Source organism: Phascolarctos cinereus, unplaced genomic scaffold (genome assembly GCF_003287225.1).
Source record: "Phascolarctos cinereus isolate Bilbo 61053 unplaced genomic scaffold, phaCin_HiC Scaffold_5;HRSCAF=322, whole genome shotgun sequence".
Taxonomy (NCBI): domain Eukaryota; kingdom Metazoa; phylum Chordata; class Mammalia; order Diprotodontia; family Phascolarctidae; genus Phascolarctos; species Phascolarctos cinereus.
Window position 1 is genome coordinate 324,115,393 of NW_027555958.1, and position 15,702 is coordinate 324,131,094.

The 15,702-nt window shown below is 41.4% G+C and overlaps 1 protein-coding gene across 1 annotated transcript in view; it reads left to right on the forward strand.

Moving 5' to 3' along the window:
- SYT11 (synaptotagmin 11) overlaps window positions 1–15,702 on the forward strand; it is a 32,934-nt gene that overhangs the window by 935 nt on the left and 16,297 nt on the right. Inside the window, exon 2 of the mRNA XM_020991954.2 lies at window positions 12,552–13,375. Within this exon, the coding sequence (XP_020847613.1) occupies window positions 12,552–13,375 (824 nt within the window). The remainder of the gene's footprint in view (window positions 1–12,551; window positions 13,376–15,702) is intronic.

Sequence of the window (15,702 nt, forward strand, 5' to 3'; positions counted from 1 at the left end):
TTAAGATGGCAGCTTGGGGATTGTGGGCTGAGTGGCTGGCAGCCAGGGGAGGCGGCCTCCCGGGAGTGAGGTTGGGGGAGGGGGTGCAGGAGAGGAGAAGCTCCGGGCGGCTGTGCTGGACCTCTTGGACTAAGGGGCTGGGCTGCTTTCCCAGCGGCTTCATTCTGCATAGTAATGGTGGGGTCTGTCCAAAGCTACCTAATGGCGTTTGGCAATGCCGGGCTGCGAGAATGACGTGATGTCTATTTCTGGGCCTCCTAGCTGCGCCTCGACTCTACTTCCCCGGGTCTTTGTTCCCTGGGTCTCCCAGGCTGGCTCTTGGAGAGCGGCGGGAGGGGGATTCGAACCAGCGCCAGCGGGGCCAGAGCCGAAGCTGGAGGAGGAGGGGCGGGAGAGGCCAGAGCCCGAGGGAGGCCGCTTTGTGTACCAGAGAAAGCATTACGTCATCTCGGAGCGGCCCGTCCCGGCCCAGCCCCACTTGGCCCCTGCTGGATAAGCTACGGCCCTGGGGGAGGGGAGAAGAGATGAGAAGAGGGATGAGGTTGGGAAGGGAGGAAGCAGCCTTTTTCCTGTGTGGGAGAGTCCCACTGTCTGCTAGTGGACAAACCTTTAAGCCCCCAACTTCCTCAGTCTCCACTGCCCTGAAGAAGAAATGCCCCAATGTTCCTGTTAGTTTACCCTATTGATGGGATGGTAATCAGGAGTGGTGAACAAGGGAGCTTGTCTTTCCTCACATGAGAGTCCCTTCTGTCTGTTCCCAATCTGTCCAGGAAGCTTGGTCATCAAGCCTCGAATGACCAGAGTGAGGATAACTGAACGTCTTGCTTGGATTTGGTGGCTTTTCCCACTCCCAAGTTTGAGGCCTTTGAAAGTGGGTCTAGGCTCAAAGGGCACAAGAAGGAAGGTATACAGTTTTAAAAATAATAATAAAAACCTATCTTGTAAACTTGCTTCACTTGGACCACTTCATCCCCAGAGAAATCTCCAAAAATCTCCAACTCCAAATCATTAACTTTATTTCCTTCTCCCACATCGCCTGCATCTCCAGCCTCCTTTCCCTATTTGGAGGCATGTATTTCACCTTGGGGATATCAATGATCTTCTTCTCACTCTGTTATTTCTTCTTGTGACTCTGACTTCTTCCCTCTACTAATTCACTTCCTCTAGATCAGTAATAGGTTGTTTAATTTTTGTGCCAGATGCCTAGTAGAAATGATCAGTGTGGAAAAAAATTCAGAAAGACTATCTTTCCTGAAACATTGCAAGAATGAGAATTGTCTTGGACAAGGAAATGGAAAGAAGTCTTTTTTGGAATCTAGGCAAGCTGGGAAGAACCCTAATAAGATGTTGGTTTCTTCACAAGTACAATGAGGGAGTTGGACTTGTGGCCTCTTCCAGCTCCAGATCTGAAATCCTATCATGCTATGACATTTCCAAGGCTGTTTCCCTGTATGTAAAATGGGGGTGCCCTCAATACTACCTACTTCATTGGGTGGCTATGAAATAAAGCACAATGTAAAGTGCTTTAAATATTTTAAATCATTATAAAATCCATTACAATTATCCCCATTTTGAAGATGAGAAAACAACCTCAGAGAGGCTGAGTAACTTACCTAGGGTCACATAGAACCATTAGATTCTAAGTTCCTTGAGGGCAGGGACTGTCTTTTGCGCTTTTTGTATCATCAGCCCTTAGCACTGTGCCTAGCACATAGTAGACACTCTGATTGTTTATTGTTTGAACTATCCCTCAAACCCAGGTCTTTTGACTTGAATACCATATGTTGTTTGTTTTTCCAAAAGGACAGAGCTCACTGTAAAACACAACCACCCTAAAATTCTTTTTAACCACTATTTTCAGTTGCCTCCCACATCAAATCTTCGACTAGAATGAATTTCAAAGATGATGTAGTTTTGCTTTTTAATTCAGGAGTGCATTTAACTAAATAACCTCTGATGTCCCTTCTTGTCTGGTGATTTCCTCCTGCCTTGTCTCTTGATATGGAGTAGGATGCTATAATGATCAGGAACATATATTGAAAAGTGGGAAATAGCGAGAAGTGGTTTCTATTAGTGGTGTCAAACACAAATAGAAATGGGGGCTACTAAATCATACATAAGGATCTCTGCACAGGCTGAGTATTTGCTTACTTTTAAAATATGATATTATGTATGGTTTATCATACTTTTATTTATTTTGTTAAATATCTGCCAATTATATTTTAATCTGCTTTGGGCTGCACTCAGATGCATCTGCCCTGTGAATTTGACACTTCTGATTCACAGACTGGCAAATCAGTATCTTTTTCATCCTCAGCTCTTCTAGGAGGTGGAAATTTCACAAACTATGATAACTAGAAGGAAAGTGCTATAATAGCAAAGTAAATCACCACATAGCTGAGTATAGGACCTGAATTTTATAGGTATGCTGTCATCTAGTGTTCCATTTCTTAGATGTCAATTTCAAATAATTCTCAGAAAACACCTTCTGGGTCTCATTTCCCTTCTCTGCTAAATGTGGAGAATGAACTAATATCACTAGCATTCCATGGTTCTATAGTTCTACCTTCTCCTAGTCTAACCCAGTTTTTCTCTCCTAGAGTCCTTCAACATCCATATTCGACAATCAGGAACAAATAATTTTCATGAAAACACTATTTTGGTGAATGAAAGCTACAGAAAGCATGTCCTTCTGATTGATTCCTTGTTTGAAGCTTGCCCCGTCCTCCCTTCATTCTTGATCAAGCTTCTATGTTTCTGTAGCTATATACATTGATTCAACAAGTATTTGTAAAAATACATATTATGGACAAGACATGTTAGGCACCATTTGGGTAGACTGCTACAAAGGTTTAATAAGGCTTGATTTCTCTACCCCTTCTGGGAGCTTATCCTATACATTACTACCATGATAGAATGTGGCTCCCTTCCCCTTTTATAGTCTAAATATTATACATTAATCTGGGTGCCTTTGATATATCTTGTTTATATTGTTTGTACCTTAGTATTATGTTTTTTAGCTGGGTATTGTAGTGCATGCCTGTAATCTCAGACACCAAGAAGGTTGAGGCTGATGGATCTCTTGAATTTTGGAGTTTTGAATGGCAGTGGGCTAAACTGATTAGGTATCCATCCTAAGTTCAACATCAATATGGGTGAGCTGCCAGGACTGAGGAGGCCACAGGTTGCCTAAGGAGGGGCAAACAGGCCCAGGCTGCAAATAGAGGAGGTCAAAGTTCCCTTGCCAATCAATAAGTAATGGGATTGGGCCCCTGAATAGCACCTGAACTTCCAGCCTGGGTAAAATAGAGAGACTCAGTCACACAAAAATTTTCTTTAAAAATTATCTCTTAAATTTTATTACCTTTTCCTTCTTGGATTATATCGGTGTTCATATATTTCTAGAGCTGGATATGAGCTAGAGATCATTTAGTTTAACCTGCCGCCCCCATGTGAGAATTCCCTCCTCAGCATCACTTACAGGTAGACATCCAGTTTCTGCTTAAACAGCTGAAGCGACAGCGAGCTCACTGCTTCACAAGACAGTCAGTTCCATTGTTGTACAGCTTTAATTGTTAGAAAAACCTTCTTTATACTGAGTTAAATTTACTTCTTTATAACTTCATTCATTCAGCATTTCTTTAATTTAAATTTTTATGGATAGCTTTTATGTTTACATCAGTTTCATTTTCCAGATGTATCCTCTATTTTTTCCTACCCCATGAATCATTACTTGTAACTGAGACTTTAAAAGGAAAAAGGGGAGGGGGGGGAAGCAGTTAATTAAAACTAATCAGCACATCATCTGAGTATGACAACACATGCAGTGTTCCATGCCTAAAAGCCCCCTACCTTTGCAAAGGGGAGCAGGAGTTGTATTTCCTCATCTCTGCTTCAGGACCAAGCTTGGTAATTATAATTATACAGTATTCACTTGAAAGTTTTTTGTTGTTGTTTTTGTTGTTGTGTTTCCATATATATTGGTATAGTAATTATGTATATTGTCATATGCATATAATTATAGTAATTATGCATATTGTCATATGCATATAATTATTATGCATACGACAGCATATGCATACTACCAACTAGAACTTTATTAAGTACCTGCTGTGTATGTGTCAAGCACAGTGCTAGATGCTGGGAATAAAAAAAAACAAAACCTAGTCCCTGCCCTCAAGGAGCTTACATTCTTGTGAAATGGGTTGATGTAGGAATTAAGACATTATGAACACAAATTAGCTAACAATCTATCAATTGTTTTGGTCTTTTAAAAAATATTTTATTACTTTGACTGTTTTATTGTTAATTCTATTTTTTCACCTTTAATCTTACTAATTTCCTCTTTCATGCAGCTTGGTGTTTGTTGATTTGTTGATTCCCTAGTTTTTAACCACATATTCAGCTGATTAATTCTTTCTTTTGTCAATATAAGCATTTAGGGACATAAATTTGATTCTGGGGATTGGTTTACCTATATTCCATGTATTTCTATATTTTATATTACTATTGTCATTTATTTATTTATTTGCTTGTTTATTTATTTTACTGTTATCATTTTTTTAAAATAGCCATTTTTTTTGTAATTTGGCCTTTGACCCACACATTATTTAGCAGGTCATTGTTTAGCCTCCATTTAGGGCTATATCTTTTGGCCAAATATAGGCAATTGATTATAATTTTATAGTGTTATAGTCTATTAAAAGAATACCTAAGATTTCTGTCTTTCTGTATTTATTCATAAGTTCTTTATGCGCTAGATTATATTCAACTTTTGTAAAACTACAATGCAATTTTTAAAAAGAAATATATTCTTTACCAAATTCACCATATGTCCATCAAATAGGTTTTTTTTCAATACTCTGTTTAAGTCTGTCACTTCTGTCTTATTTTTTATTTTTCATATCCCATTAGTGGAGTATTGAAGTTTCCTACTTTTATTACCTTATTATTTTGCTATATGCATTTTGATCCTCTTCCTTTAAGGATTTGGTAGCTTTGATGTTTGGTACATGTGTATTTAACAGTGATGGTGTTTGATTGTCTATGGAACCTTTAGGCATCATATTTCTGCTTGTCAGTCAATAAAGATTTAAGTGCCTAATATGTGCCAGGCACTGAGCAAAGCGCTGGGGATACAAAGAAAGGCAAAAGACAGTCTCTGACACAGTCTAGTGGGGGAGACATGTAGACAACTATGTACAAATAAGCCATATACAGGATCAATGGAAAACAATAAACAGAAGGAAGGCAATAGAATTAAGAGGGATTTGGACAGGCTTCCTGAAGAAGGTGGGATTTTATCTGGGACTTGAAGGAGGTTAAGAAAGCTGGGAGGTACAGTTGAGGAAAGGAGAGCATTCCAAGCATGGGAGACAGCCAAGGGAAATGTCCAGAATTGGAAGGAATTCCTTGCTGGAGGACCAAACAGCATAGAGGTCAGTGTCACTGGATCACAGAATATTTGCAGGTGGGGGGTGTAGGATGTAAGAAGACTAGAAAGGTAGGGGGGACCAAGTTATGAACAGATGAAGGGCTTTGAATGCTCTTCATTTGTTGCAAAGTTCTCTTTTCCTTGAGCCAGTGCTGAACCTAACAAGTTCCTCCGGCTATGAGTGATATTTTATTGTTTGTGTTTTTCACTGCCTTCTGGAAAAAGTGATAAGAGAACTGACCAAATATATCAATGCTAATAATCTTACATGGGAACCACTCCATTAGTATCAAGTACAACAGTTAATGGCAATAAATTAAATTCCACCCAACTGGTAGAAGGAGGTTTAATTGTTTAACCATTTCTTGCCTATTTTTTTTTTTGTTTGCTTGTATTATATTCTGGAGGCAGTTAGGAGCTACCAGAGCTTATTGAGTAGGAGGCTGACATGGTCAGATGTATACTTTAGGAAATTCACTTAGATAGATGAAGATGGATTGGAGTGGGGAAAGACTTATGGCTTGCAGACCCAGCAGCAGGCTATTGCAATAGTCTAGAGGTGAGGTGAGGAGGGCCTGTGTGATGGCTGTGTTAGAGGAGAGAAAGGGCGTGTATGAGAGATGTTATAAAGGTAAAATCCACAGTTTTTGGCAACAGATTTAATATAGGGGGTAAGAGAGAATAAGGAGTTGAGGATGACAGATTGAAAGTCTGGGCGACTAGAAGGATAGTGGTATAGTCAATAATAATAATGTTTGGAAAGGAAAGGGATATTGGGGGGGAGACAGATAATGAGATCAGTTTTGGACTGATGTTTAAGATGTCTACAGGACATCCATTATAGGATATCTAATGGGTGGCTGGAGATTTGAGCCTGGAGGTCAGAAGAGAGATTAGGGCTGGATAAGTAGACTTAAGAATCATTGCTTAAAGATGACAATTGAATGTATGGAAGGAGATGAGATCACCAAGTAAAATAGTATAGAGGAAGAATAGAAGGCCCAGGACAAAGCCCTGGAGGCACACCCAAGCACTGGAGATGGCCTAGGTGAAGATTCTAGCAAAGACTGAGGAATAGCCATTTAGGTAGCAGGAGAACCTAGAGAGAGTGGTGTCATGAAAATCTAGAGAGAGAGAAGAGAATGTTAAGGAAGAGAGAGTGATCCACTGCGTCAAAGGCTGCAGAGGACCAGGAAGATGTGAACTGAGAAAAGACCACTAGATTTGGCAATTAAGAAATCATTTGTGTCTCCTGATGCTTTCTACTTTGAATTCAACACTTTCTCAGAGGCAGCACAAGATTTGAAGTCAAAGGACTTAATTTCTAATCCTATTTCTGCTACTTCTTGTATGACTTTAACTTCAGGCAAATCTTCTCTCAATTGTCTCAATGGTAACATGAGTGGACTGGACAATAACGTCCCTTCTAGGTCTTAATTTTGTCATACATGAAGTAAAAGCAAATATGGACTAAGTAAATACAAAGTAATTTCTGGCCGAATAGCACTAGCCAGTATAGGCACCCTTGTAGGATGTGGCACTTGAATTAAGTGAAGGAAGGTAGGAAGTCTTAAGTGAAGTTCAGGACGCAGTGCATTTCAGGCATGGTGGATGGCCTGTGCAAAAGCAGGAAGTCAGGAGATCATGGAATCATTGATGTAGAAGAGGTCTCAGAGGCCAGGTAGTCCAGCCGTGGTAGAATGTGGTACAGGGAAAGGCAATTAAGCCATTGAAGATTAGTAATGTGCAATATGCCTGGAAAGATAGGCTGGAGCCAGATTATGAAGGGCTTTACACACCAAACAGAGAAGTTTGAATTTTTATCCTAAAGGCGTTTGGAAGCCATCAAAGCTTATTGAGCAAAAAGTAACATTGTCAGACCTACTGTTTAGAAATAGCAATTTTAGGAGCAGCTAGGTGGCACAGTGGATAGAGCACCAGCCCTGGAGTCAAGAGGATCTGAGTTCAAATGCAGCCTCAGACACTTACTAGTCGTGTGACCCTGGGCAAGTCACTTAACTCTGATTGCCCCCCAAAAAAGAAATATCAGCTGTGTAGATTGGGGGAGGGCAGATGAAGGGGCAAGCAGAAATACTAGATGCAGGGAAACCAATTAAGAGATTGTTACAATAATGATGAGGGCCTGAGCCAGGGTGGTAGCCATGAAGGGGATAGATGTAAGAAGTATTGTGGAGATAGAATCAACAAGACTTAGCCACTGATTGGATAGCAGTGTGTGTGAAGAGTCAGGGATGACTCCAGGGTTGAAAATCTGGGTGACTAGAAGGATCATGCAATTGTGGTATGGTGTAGACAAAATGAGAAAACTGAGGAAAAGAAGGTTTGGTGGAGGGAGATAATGAGTCTTATTTTGGACATGTTGAATTTAAGAGATCCAAAGGATATCCAGTTGAAAACATCCTATAGGAAGTTAGTGATACAGAATGGAAACTCAGGTGAGACAATTCTCTGTCCTTGTCTTGCCCTCGGAAGCTGCACAGAGAAGTCTTCTCAGCCTTCCACATGACAATGCTCCAGAACGTTAGAGACAGCTAGCATGTCTTCACCAACTTCAGCATCCCCAGTTCCCTCAATTATTTCTCACATCATATTGTTTCCAGATCCTTCACCATCCTGGTTTCCTTCTCTGGATGAGCTCTAGTTTGTCACCTTTTCTCTTTAAGATATACCCAGGGCTAAAAACAGTACACCCGATATGATCTGAGAAGCTCAAGGTGGTGGTTTGACTCTTTTATCAGTACAGCCTGAGCTTTTTTTTCTCCTTTTATTTACTTATTTTTAGCCTTAGCTTTTTTTGTCAGTCACTTCACTCATTGACTCATATCAAGTTTGTCCTTTTCTGAAACCAGACTCTGTATCTTCGTATGAATTGCCATCAAGCATTTTCTATGACCCTTCTTTAATATTTTACCATCTATAATCTTTTTTGACCTGAATGAAGGACTATATATTTGTCTTTGTTAAAATTCTTTTCGTTGGTTCCAGCTCAGCCCTGCGATCTGTCAAGATCTTTTTGACTTCCGATTCTGTTGAGCCCATGCATGAGTCCATTTGCATTGCTATGACAGCCCCCAAAAAGCTAGTGCCATTGCCATCTTGGGCTACTCTAAGAGAGGTGCGGATTCCAGGAATAAGAAAGAGATAACCCTACTATAGTGTGAACTGATCAGACCACATTTGGAATATTATGTTCAGTCCTGAGTGCTGCAGTTTAGGAGGAAAATTGATAAGCTGCAGATCATTGAGAGGAGGGCACCTAGAGTCTTGAGTTCATGTTATAGGAGGATTAGTTGAAAGAACTGGGGTGCTTAGCCTCGAGAAAAAAATACTCAGGGGGTATCAAATAGCTGTCTTCAAGTATTTGAAGGGCTAGCATGTGAAAGAAGAATTAAGCTTATTTATTTGTTTGTTTGTTTGTTTGTTTTTTGGGCCCAGGAAGGCAGAAGGAAGAGCAATGTGTAAAAGTTGCAAAGAAGCAAATTTAGTCTTGAAGTCAATCAAGTCAACAAGCATTTATTAAGCTCCTACTATGTGCCAGGCACAATGCTAATGCATTTAGGGTTGTTACAGGAAGAACTTCCTAACAATCAGAGCTATCCAAAAGTAGACTGTGCTGCTTTGTGGGAGAGGGGGTAGTATCTCCCCTTCATTAGAAGTTTTAGATCAAGTCAAGTCAACAAGCATTTATTAATGCTGTGTGCTGTGTGCCAAGGAATGTACTAACACCAGGCATACAAAGAAAAGCAAACACAAAACAAAACAAAAAACAGCCCCAGCTTTCAAGGAGCTCACAGTCTAATGGGAGAGACAACATTATACAAACAAGATACGTACAGGATAAATTGGAGACAACATCAGAGGGAAGGAAGGCACTGAGATTAAAGAAGCCTGCCGAGGAAAGGTTTCCTGTAGAAGGTGGGTCTTCCACTGAGACCTGAAGGAAGCCAGGGAAGCCAGAAGGCAGAGATGAGGAGGGAGAGCGAGCATTCCAGGCAGGAGGGATAGCCATAGAAAAGGCCCAAAGCCAAATCTTACTTGAGGAGAAGGAAGGGGACCAGTGACCCTGAATCACAAAGTGTGAGGATGAGAGTAAGGTGTAGGAAAATAAGAGACTAGTTGTTGAGTATTTTGTTGAGTGTATTGTAGTGAAGATTGTGAAGAATTCTGTTTTAGGTATGAGCTGTCACTAGACAGCTACTGAGGTCCCTTCCAACTCCAAAATTCTGTGATTTTTAATTTTCTTTCCCCACTCTACCCCACCCCCATTCAGGTTTTTACTTCTTCAGATCATTAGGGTCTCTGGCTCTAGCTACCTAGGAAATTCATGTAAAATCTGGAATTACCCAGTTGGGTACATCTGCTGTGCTAGAGAAAACATGACCAGGGAAAGAGAGGTAGAAAAAGTCTGGTCCCAGCCCTCTATATCAGTGTAGTTAGTCCCTTGACCTTATTTTTATTCCTAATATGCCCCCATTTAAATAATTGAATCAGTCTAAAGGCATGTTTGGCGTCTAGTTCTAATCTATTCCCTCTTTAGCTGTATGACCTAGGGCAAATCACTTACACCTCATCTGTAAAGTGGCTAATTGATCTCTAAATTCCCTTCCAACTTTGATATTCTAGAATTCTCTGATATAAAATTACTCTGGTCTTCATTTCTCTTTTTCTTTCTTCCTATCTCCCCTGTTATCCCCTAAACCTCAGCCCCCCTAAGGCCATTTGCTTGTGTCTGTGGCCACACCATTTACATCTTCAGCATGGCTGAAATTGACCCACCCTGAGCACTTAGATGGCAGAAGATTCACCCATCATAGAATCATAGCATGTCAGAGCTTGAAAGGAGTTTGGAGACCATCTAATCTTACCTCCTTGTTTTACAGATGAGGGCACTGAGACCTAGATGGTAAAGTGGCTGACTTATTATCAAATGAGATAATTTTTGTAAAGTGCTTAGCACAGTAGTGCTTGGCATGTGGTAGGCCCTATATAAATGCTTCTTTTTTCCTACCTTCCTTTCTTCTTTCATTTCTTCCTTTATCCCTCCTTTCCTCTTTCCTTCCTTCCTTTCCCAAACCCACAGTGAGTTTCAAAGCCAGGACTAAAACCAAAGTTTTTTGTTGGATAGCGTCTAGCACGTAGTATGTGCTTAGTAAATGTTAGTTGACTTGATTTGTCTAAGTCCTGTGCTTTCTCAAACCTGGCACAACGCAACTTTTCCAGGTTTGTAATTAGAGTGATGTTACCTACAACCTCCTAGTTATACATACATCATTGAGTGCACTTTGTATGGAGAAACTTGCACTGAGAGCTCTGGGAATATCATAAAAAATCACAGAACATCAGAGCTGGAGGAGTCCTCAGAGGTCAGTTAATCCAACCTGTCCCCGGGGAAGGCATCCCTCTTTACCACATCCCTCAAAGACACTGGCTCACCCTACTGAAAGTCTAAAGAAGAAGAACAGGTCACACCCACAGAGAAGCGAGCACATTTACAAAACAAAACAGCATGGCATCAGTGTCCCTGCCTTCTCCCTTCTCTCCTCTCTCCATTCTATTTTTCACTGAACTGACAAAGTGATTTTCCCAAAGCACGGATATGCTCATGTTACCCCCCCTTCTCAAGGTCTTCCAGTAGCACACTGTGAAGGCCAACCAAACTGACCTTCTTGCTCTTCTTCACACATGAAACTTCAAATCCCATCTGGGTACCTGTGGTCTCATGGAATGTTGTCCCTCCTCAACTCTGCCTCTTAGAATCCCTAGTGTGCTCCAAAGCTCAGTTCAAAAGCCATCCACACAAGGATTTTCCTAATCCTCCCAGTTACTGGTGTCTTTTACCCCAAAATTTCCTTCACTTTATTTTATACATATGTATAAATCCACGTACATATTTTGTGCATAGGTATATATTTATATACATACATATATATTTATATGTACACATATGTGTATATGTTGTCTTCCCAATAGAATGTAAGCTCCTTGAAGGCAGGGCCAGTTTCGTTTTTGTCTTTGTCTTATCTGGGGGCAGATCCAGACCAGTTTTGATAAGTGGAATGACTGGAATGGAGATAGCTAGATGGCTCAGTGCCATCTAATGCTGGGATATAGTGCTGGGAAAGACCCAAGTTCAAATCCAGTCTCAGATACACTCAAGCTGTATGTCACTTAACCAGGTTTACCTCAATTTCTTCAAGTATAAAATGGGGGTGATGATAGCAACTACCTCAGAGAGTTGTTATAAGGGTCTAATGAAATAATTGTAAAGTGCGTGGCATAGTGCTCGGGACATAGGCACTACATAAATGTTAACTATAATAATAACAATTATCATTATCACCTCCCTGGCAAGATTGTTGCGAAGATCAAATACAATAAACTCTTTGCTCAGTACCTGGCACTTAGTAACGTAGTAAATGCTATATAACTATTAGCTAGTAGTAGTTACAATAGTAGTGGTAGTACTAGTAGTAGTTCCAGTGCCTAGCACAGGTTCTGGCATATAGTAACATAGTAAGTTCTCTATGAATGCTAGTTATTATTATTATTATTATTATTATTATTATTATTATTATTATTATTGTTATTTGTAGCCCCAGTGCCTAGCACAGGATCTGACACATAGCAGGTACTTGTTGAATGATTGCCAAAGGTCGTTTCAGTAGGAAGTAACAATGTTGGAATTCAAACCCAAGCCTTCTGTTCCCAGATCTAGTCATTTTTTCCAATATCAGGTCTACTTAACCCCAGAGGGCAGAAATAGGAACAAAGGGAGAGTCAGAAGAGAGGGGAAGTCCCAGAGGGAGAAGTTTTGACTCAAAGGAAGGAAAATTTCCTCATGGTTAGAACTGTTCAAAATGGAAAGGGCTGCTTTAACAGATAGTGAAGTCCTTATACTTGGAAGTTCTACTAGAGATGTTTTGGGATGAGTCAGTGGGGAGGACCCTGTTTAATTATGGGTTAGTTTAGATGGCCACTGAGTTCCTTTCCAGCCCCAAGATTCTGTAATTCTGAATGACTGAATGTTAAGTGACATGGGGCAGGGGAGACGAGAAAGGTGGTCCTCCAGCCTTGACTGTGCTCTCTTCTCCCTCAGATGTATCCCCAGTGGTGTTGGGGCTCATCGGGGCCACCGTGCTGGTGGTGTCTGTATCCGTGACAGTCTTTGTCTGGACCTGCTGCCACCAACAGGCTGAGAAGAAGCACAAGACGCCTCCTTACAAGTTTATCCACATGCTCAAGGGCATCAGCATCTACCCGGAGACACTCAGCAATAAGAAGAAAATCATCCGTGTGAGGAGAGACAAAGGTGGTCCAGGGCAAGAAGGTGGAAGAGGGAATCTATTGGTGGATGCAGCTGAATCAGGTCTCCTAAGCCGAGAGAAGAGTCCTGGGGTACTGAGCACTAGCCCGTGTATAGACCAGCTCCCCATCAAGGTGGACTATGGGGATGAACTGAGCCCAGTTCAGAGCCTGACCCCTGGGGGAAGCAAAACAGCTTCCCCATCTTCCCCAGAAGAAGATGTCATGCTGGGGTCCCTTACTTTCTCAGTGGACTATAATTTCCCTAAAAAAGCCCTGGTAGTGACAATCCAAGAGGCACACGGGCTGCCAGTGATGGATGACCAGACCCAGGGTTCCGATCCCTACATCAAAATGACCATCCTCCCAGACAAACGGCACCGTGTGAAGACAAGAGTGCTACGCAAAACACTGGACCCTGTGTTCGATGAGACCTTTACTTTCTATGGCATCCCCTACAGCCAGCTGCAGGATCTTGTGCTGCACTTTCTGGTCCTCAGTTTCGACCGATTCTCCCGGGATGATGTCATTGGTGAGGTCATGGTGCCACTGGCTGGGGTGGATCCCAGCACTGGCAAGGTTCAGCTGACCCGGGACATCATCAAGAGAAATATCCAGGTGACATGGGCAGCACTGGGCAGGGAAAAGGGCGATGCCCCTGGGTGGGAGTGAGGAAGGGGTAAAGCTGCTGAAGAATGATAATGCTAATTCACATTTATGTGATGCCTTAAGGTCTATGAAAGTTTCCTCTCCTGTAAAGTAGAAGTAGGTGCCATAAGATTTATTATAGCTATTTTACAGATGACAAAACCAAGTTAGACCAGTTAAAGGACTGGACCAAAGGCACACCGCTAATACGGATCAGGAGGGGAGCTTAAATCCAGGTTCTCTCATTCCACACATGTAGTGCTCATTGTCCTTCCAGTGTCATTGGGAGGAGGGGAAGAATGGGGAGGGGGATAAGCATTTATTTATTTGTTTGTTTGTTTTTAGGCATTTGGGGTTAAGTGACTTGCCCAGAGTCACCCAGCTAGTAAGTGTCAAGTGTTTGGTCTGAGGCCGCATTTGAACTCAAGTCCTCCTGACTACAGGGTCAGTGCTTTATCCACTGCACCAACTACCTGCCCCCAGAATAAGCATTTATTAAGCACCTACTCTGTCTGTGCTAATAAATATGATCTCAGTTCATCCTTATGACAACCTGAGAGGTTGAGGAAAGACAAAGGTAGTAGTAGTGCTGTATAAGACATCCCTAGTGGTTGAGTGGACATTTGCTTAGAGCCTCTGAGATAACCTGGGACAGAGCAGTTATGATAATAAGCCGAGCTCCTGAAATTCTGCTCATTTGTACCATGCTGAGAGTATGCTGCTGTGTAGTAGAGAGAGCATTGAATTTGAAGTCAGAATACGTGGATCTGGGGACTGGGTTCACCACCTACTAGTTCTGTGACCTTGGGCAACCTCAGTTTCCCCATCTGTAAAATGGAGAGACTACTTACATTATCTACCTCATCAAGTTGTTATGAGGCTCAAATAAAGTAATGAATGCAGTCATTCTGTCAGTCAGCATTTAATGAGTGTCTGCTTTGTGCCAGGCACCATACTAAGTGCTGGGGATACAAAGAAAGGTAAAAATCCCTACCCTCAAGGAGCTCACAGTCTATGGGGGAGATAACATGCAAACAACTTTGTACAAACAAGATGCATACAGGGTAAATTGGAGATAATCAACAGAGGGAAGGCACTAACATGAAGAGGAATCAGGAAGGGCTTCCTCTAAGAGGTGGGATTTTAGCTGGTACTTGAAGAAAGTCAGGAAGGCAGGAGACAGAGCTAAGGAGGGAGAGAATTCCAGGTACTTTAACTATAAATCAATACATAAATGAGTTACTAATATTATTAATCAATATTTCCCAAGATCAATGTCTTCCTCTATCAACGCAGACAGAAACCCCTCCTTGGTAGTCTTATGAAACAATTTCTGTGTGCCTATGGCCAAAAATTAATTCATCCCCTAGTGACTGAGCCTCACAGAAATTGGCTGGGTTGGTCCTTGGACAACAGATCGAGATTTTGTTGCTTGGCTAGTATTCACAAAACATTTCCAGCTTAGGAGGACCTGCCAGAGCTTCTGCCCTGTTAGAACAGCTGTCAAGAGCCCAGGATCTCACCCTCACCATGATGAAGCATTATAAGACTTGAACAGAGGTTAGTAGTAGAAGTAGTAATGACATAATAATGACATCGTAATAATGGCATAATTATTGTAGTGTCTTCTTCTTCTTCTACAGAACATGTTCAGGCTGCCCAGCAGAGAGTGTCCCGGGATCCTTTCTGAGTGGTTGACTCTGTAGCTTAACCACTGACTCCCATTCAGGAAATGGCAGGGCCAGGGAGGCTAATTTCCTACCTGGAGTGAAGTGTGGTCTCTCCAGTGAATTATTTCCCACAGCCCAGAAACCATGACAACCTCTTAATATATTCCTTTTCCAGCCTCAACCCAGCCCTGTAACTAATCTATTTCCTATCCAGGGCTTGAAAAGTAAAGATACATCACTGGTTCACCTTACATATGCTTCTGTTTCCCCTTCCTACTCTTCTTCCCTTATATATATTTGAAATGGAAGGCTCCCATTTCCAAACCCACAGTTGAATATCCATAAGCAGGGCCAGTTTTAAGGATAAAGGAGTAAATGACCATATTGTGGATACCCCTGTTCCTTAATTCAGTTAAATTCAATTCCATAAGCACATATTTAATAAGAATTTTCTGTGCCAAAAATGAATTTGTCTGACAAATTCGTATGACAAAAATGAAACAGCCCCTGGAAGCTCCTTAAGGGCAGGTAAAGAGGGAGTAGACAAAATATATAGATAAGTAAATACAAAATCATATATAGATATAGATACATATATGTATTGTGTATATGTATATGTTGTAATAT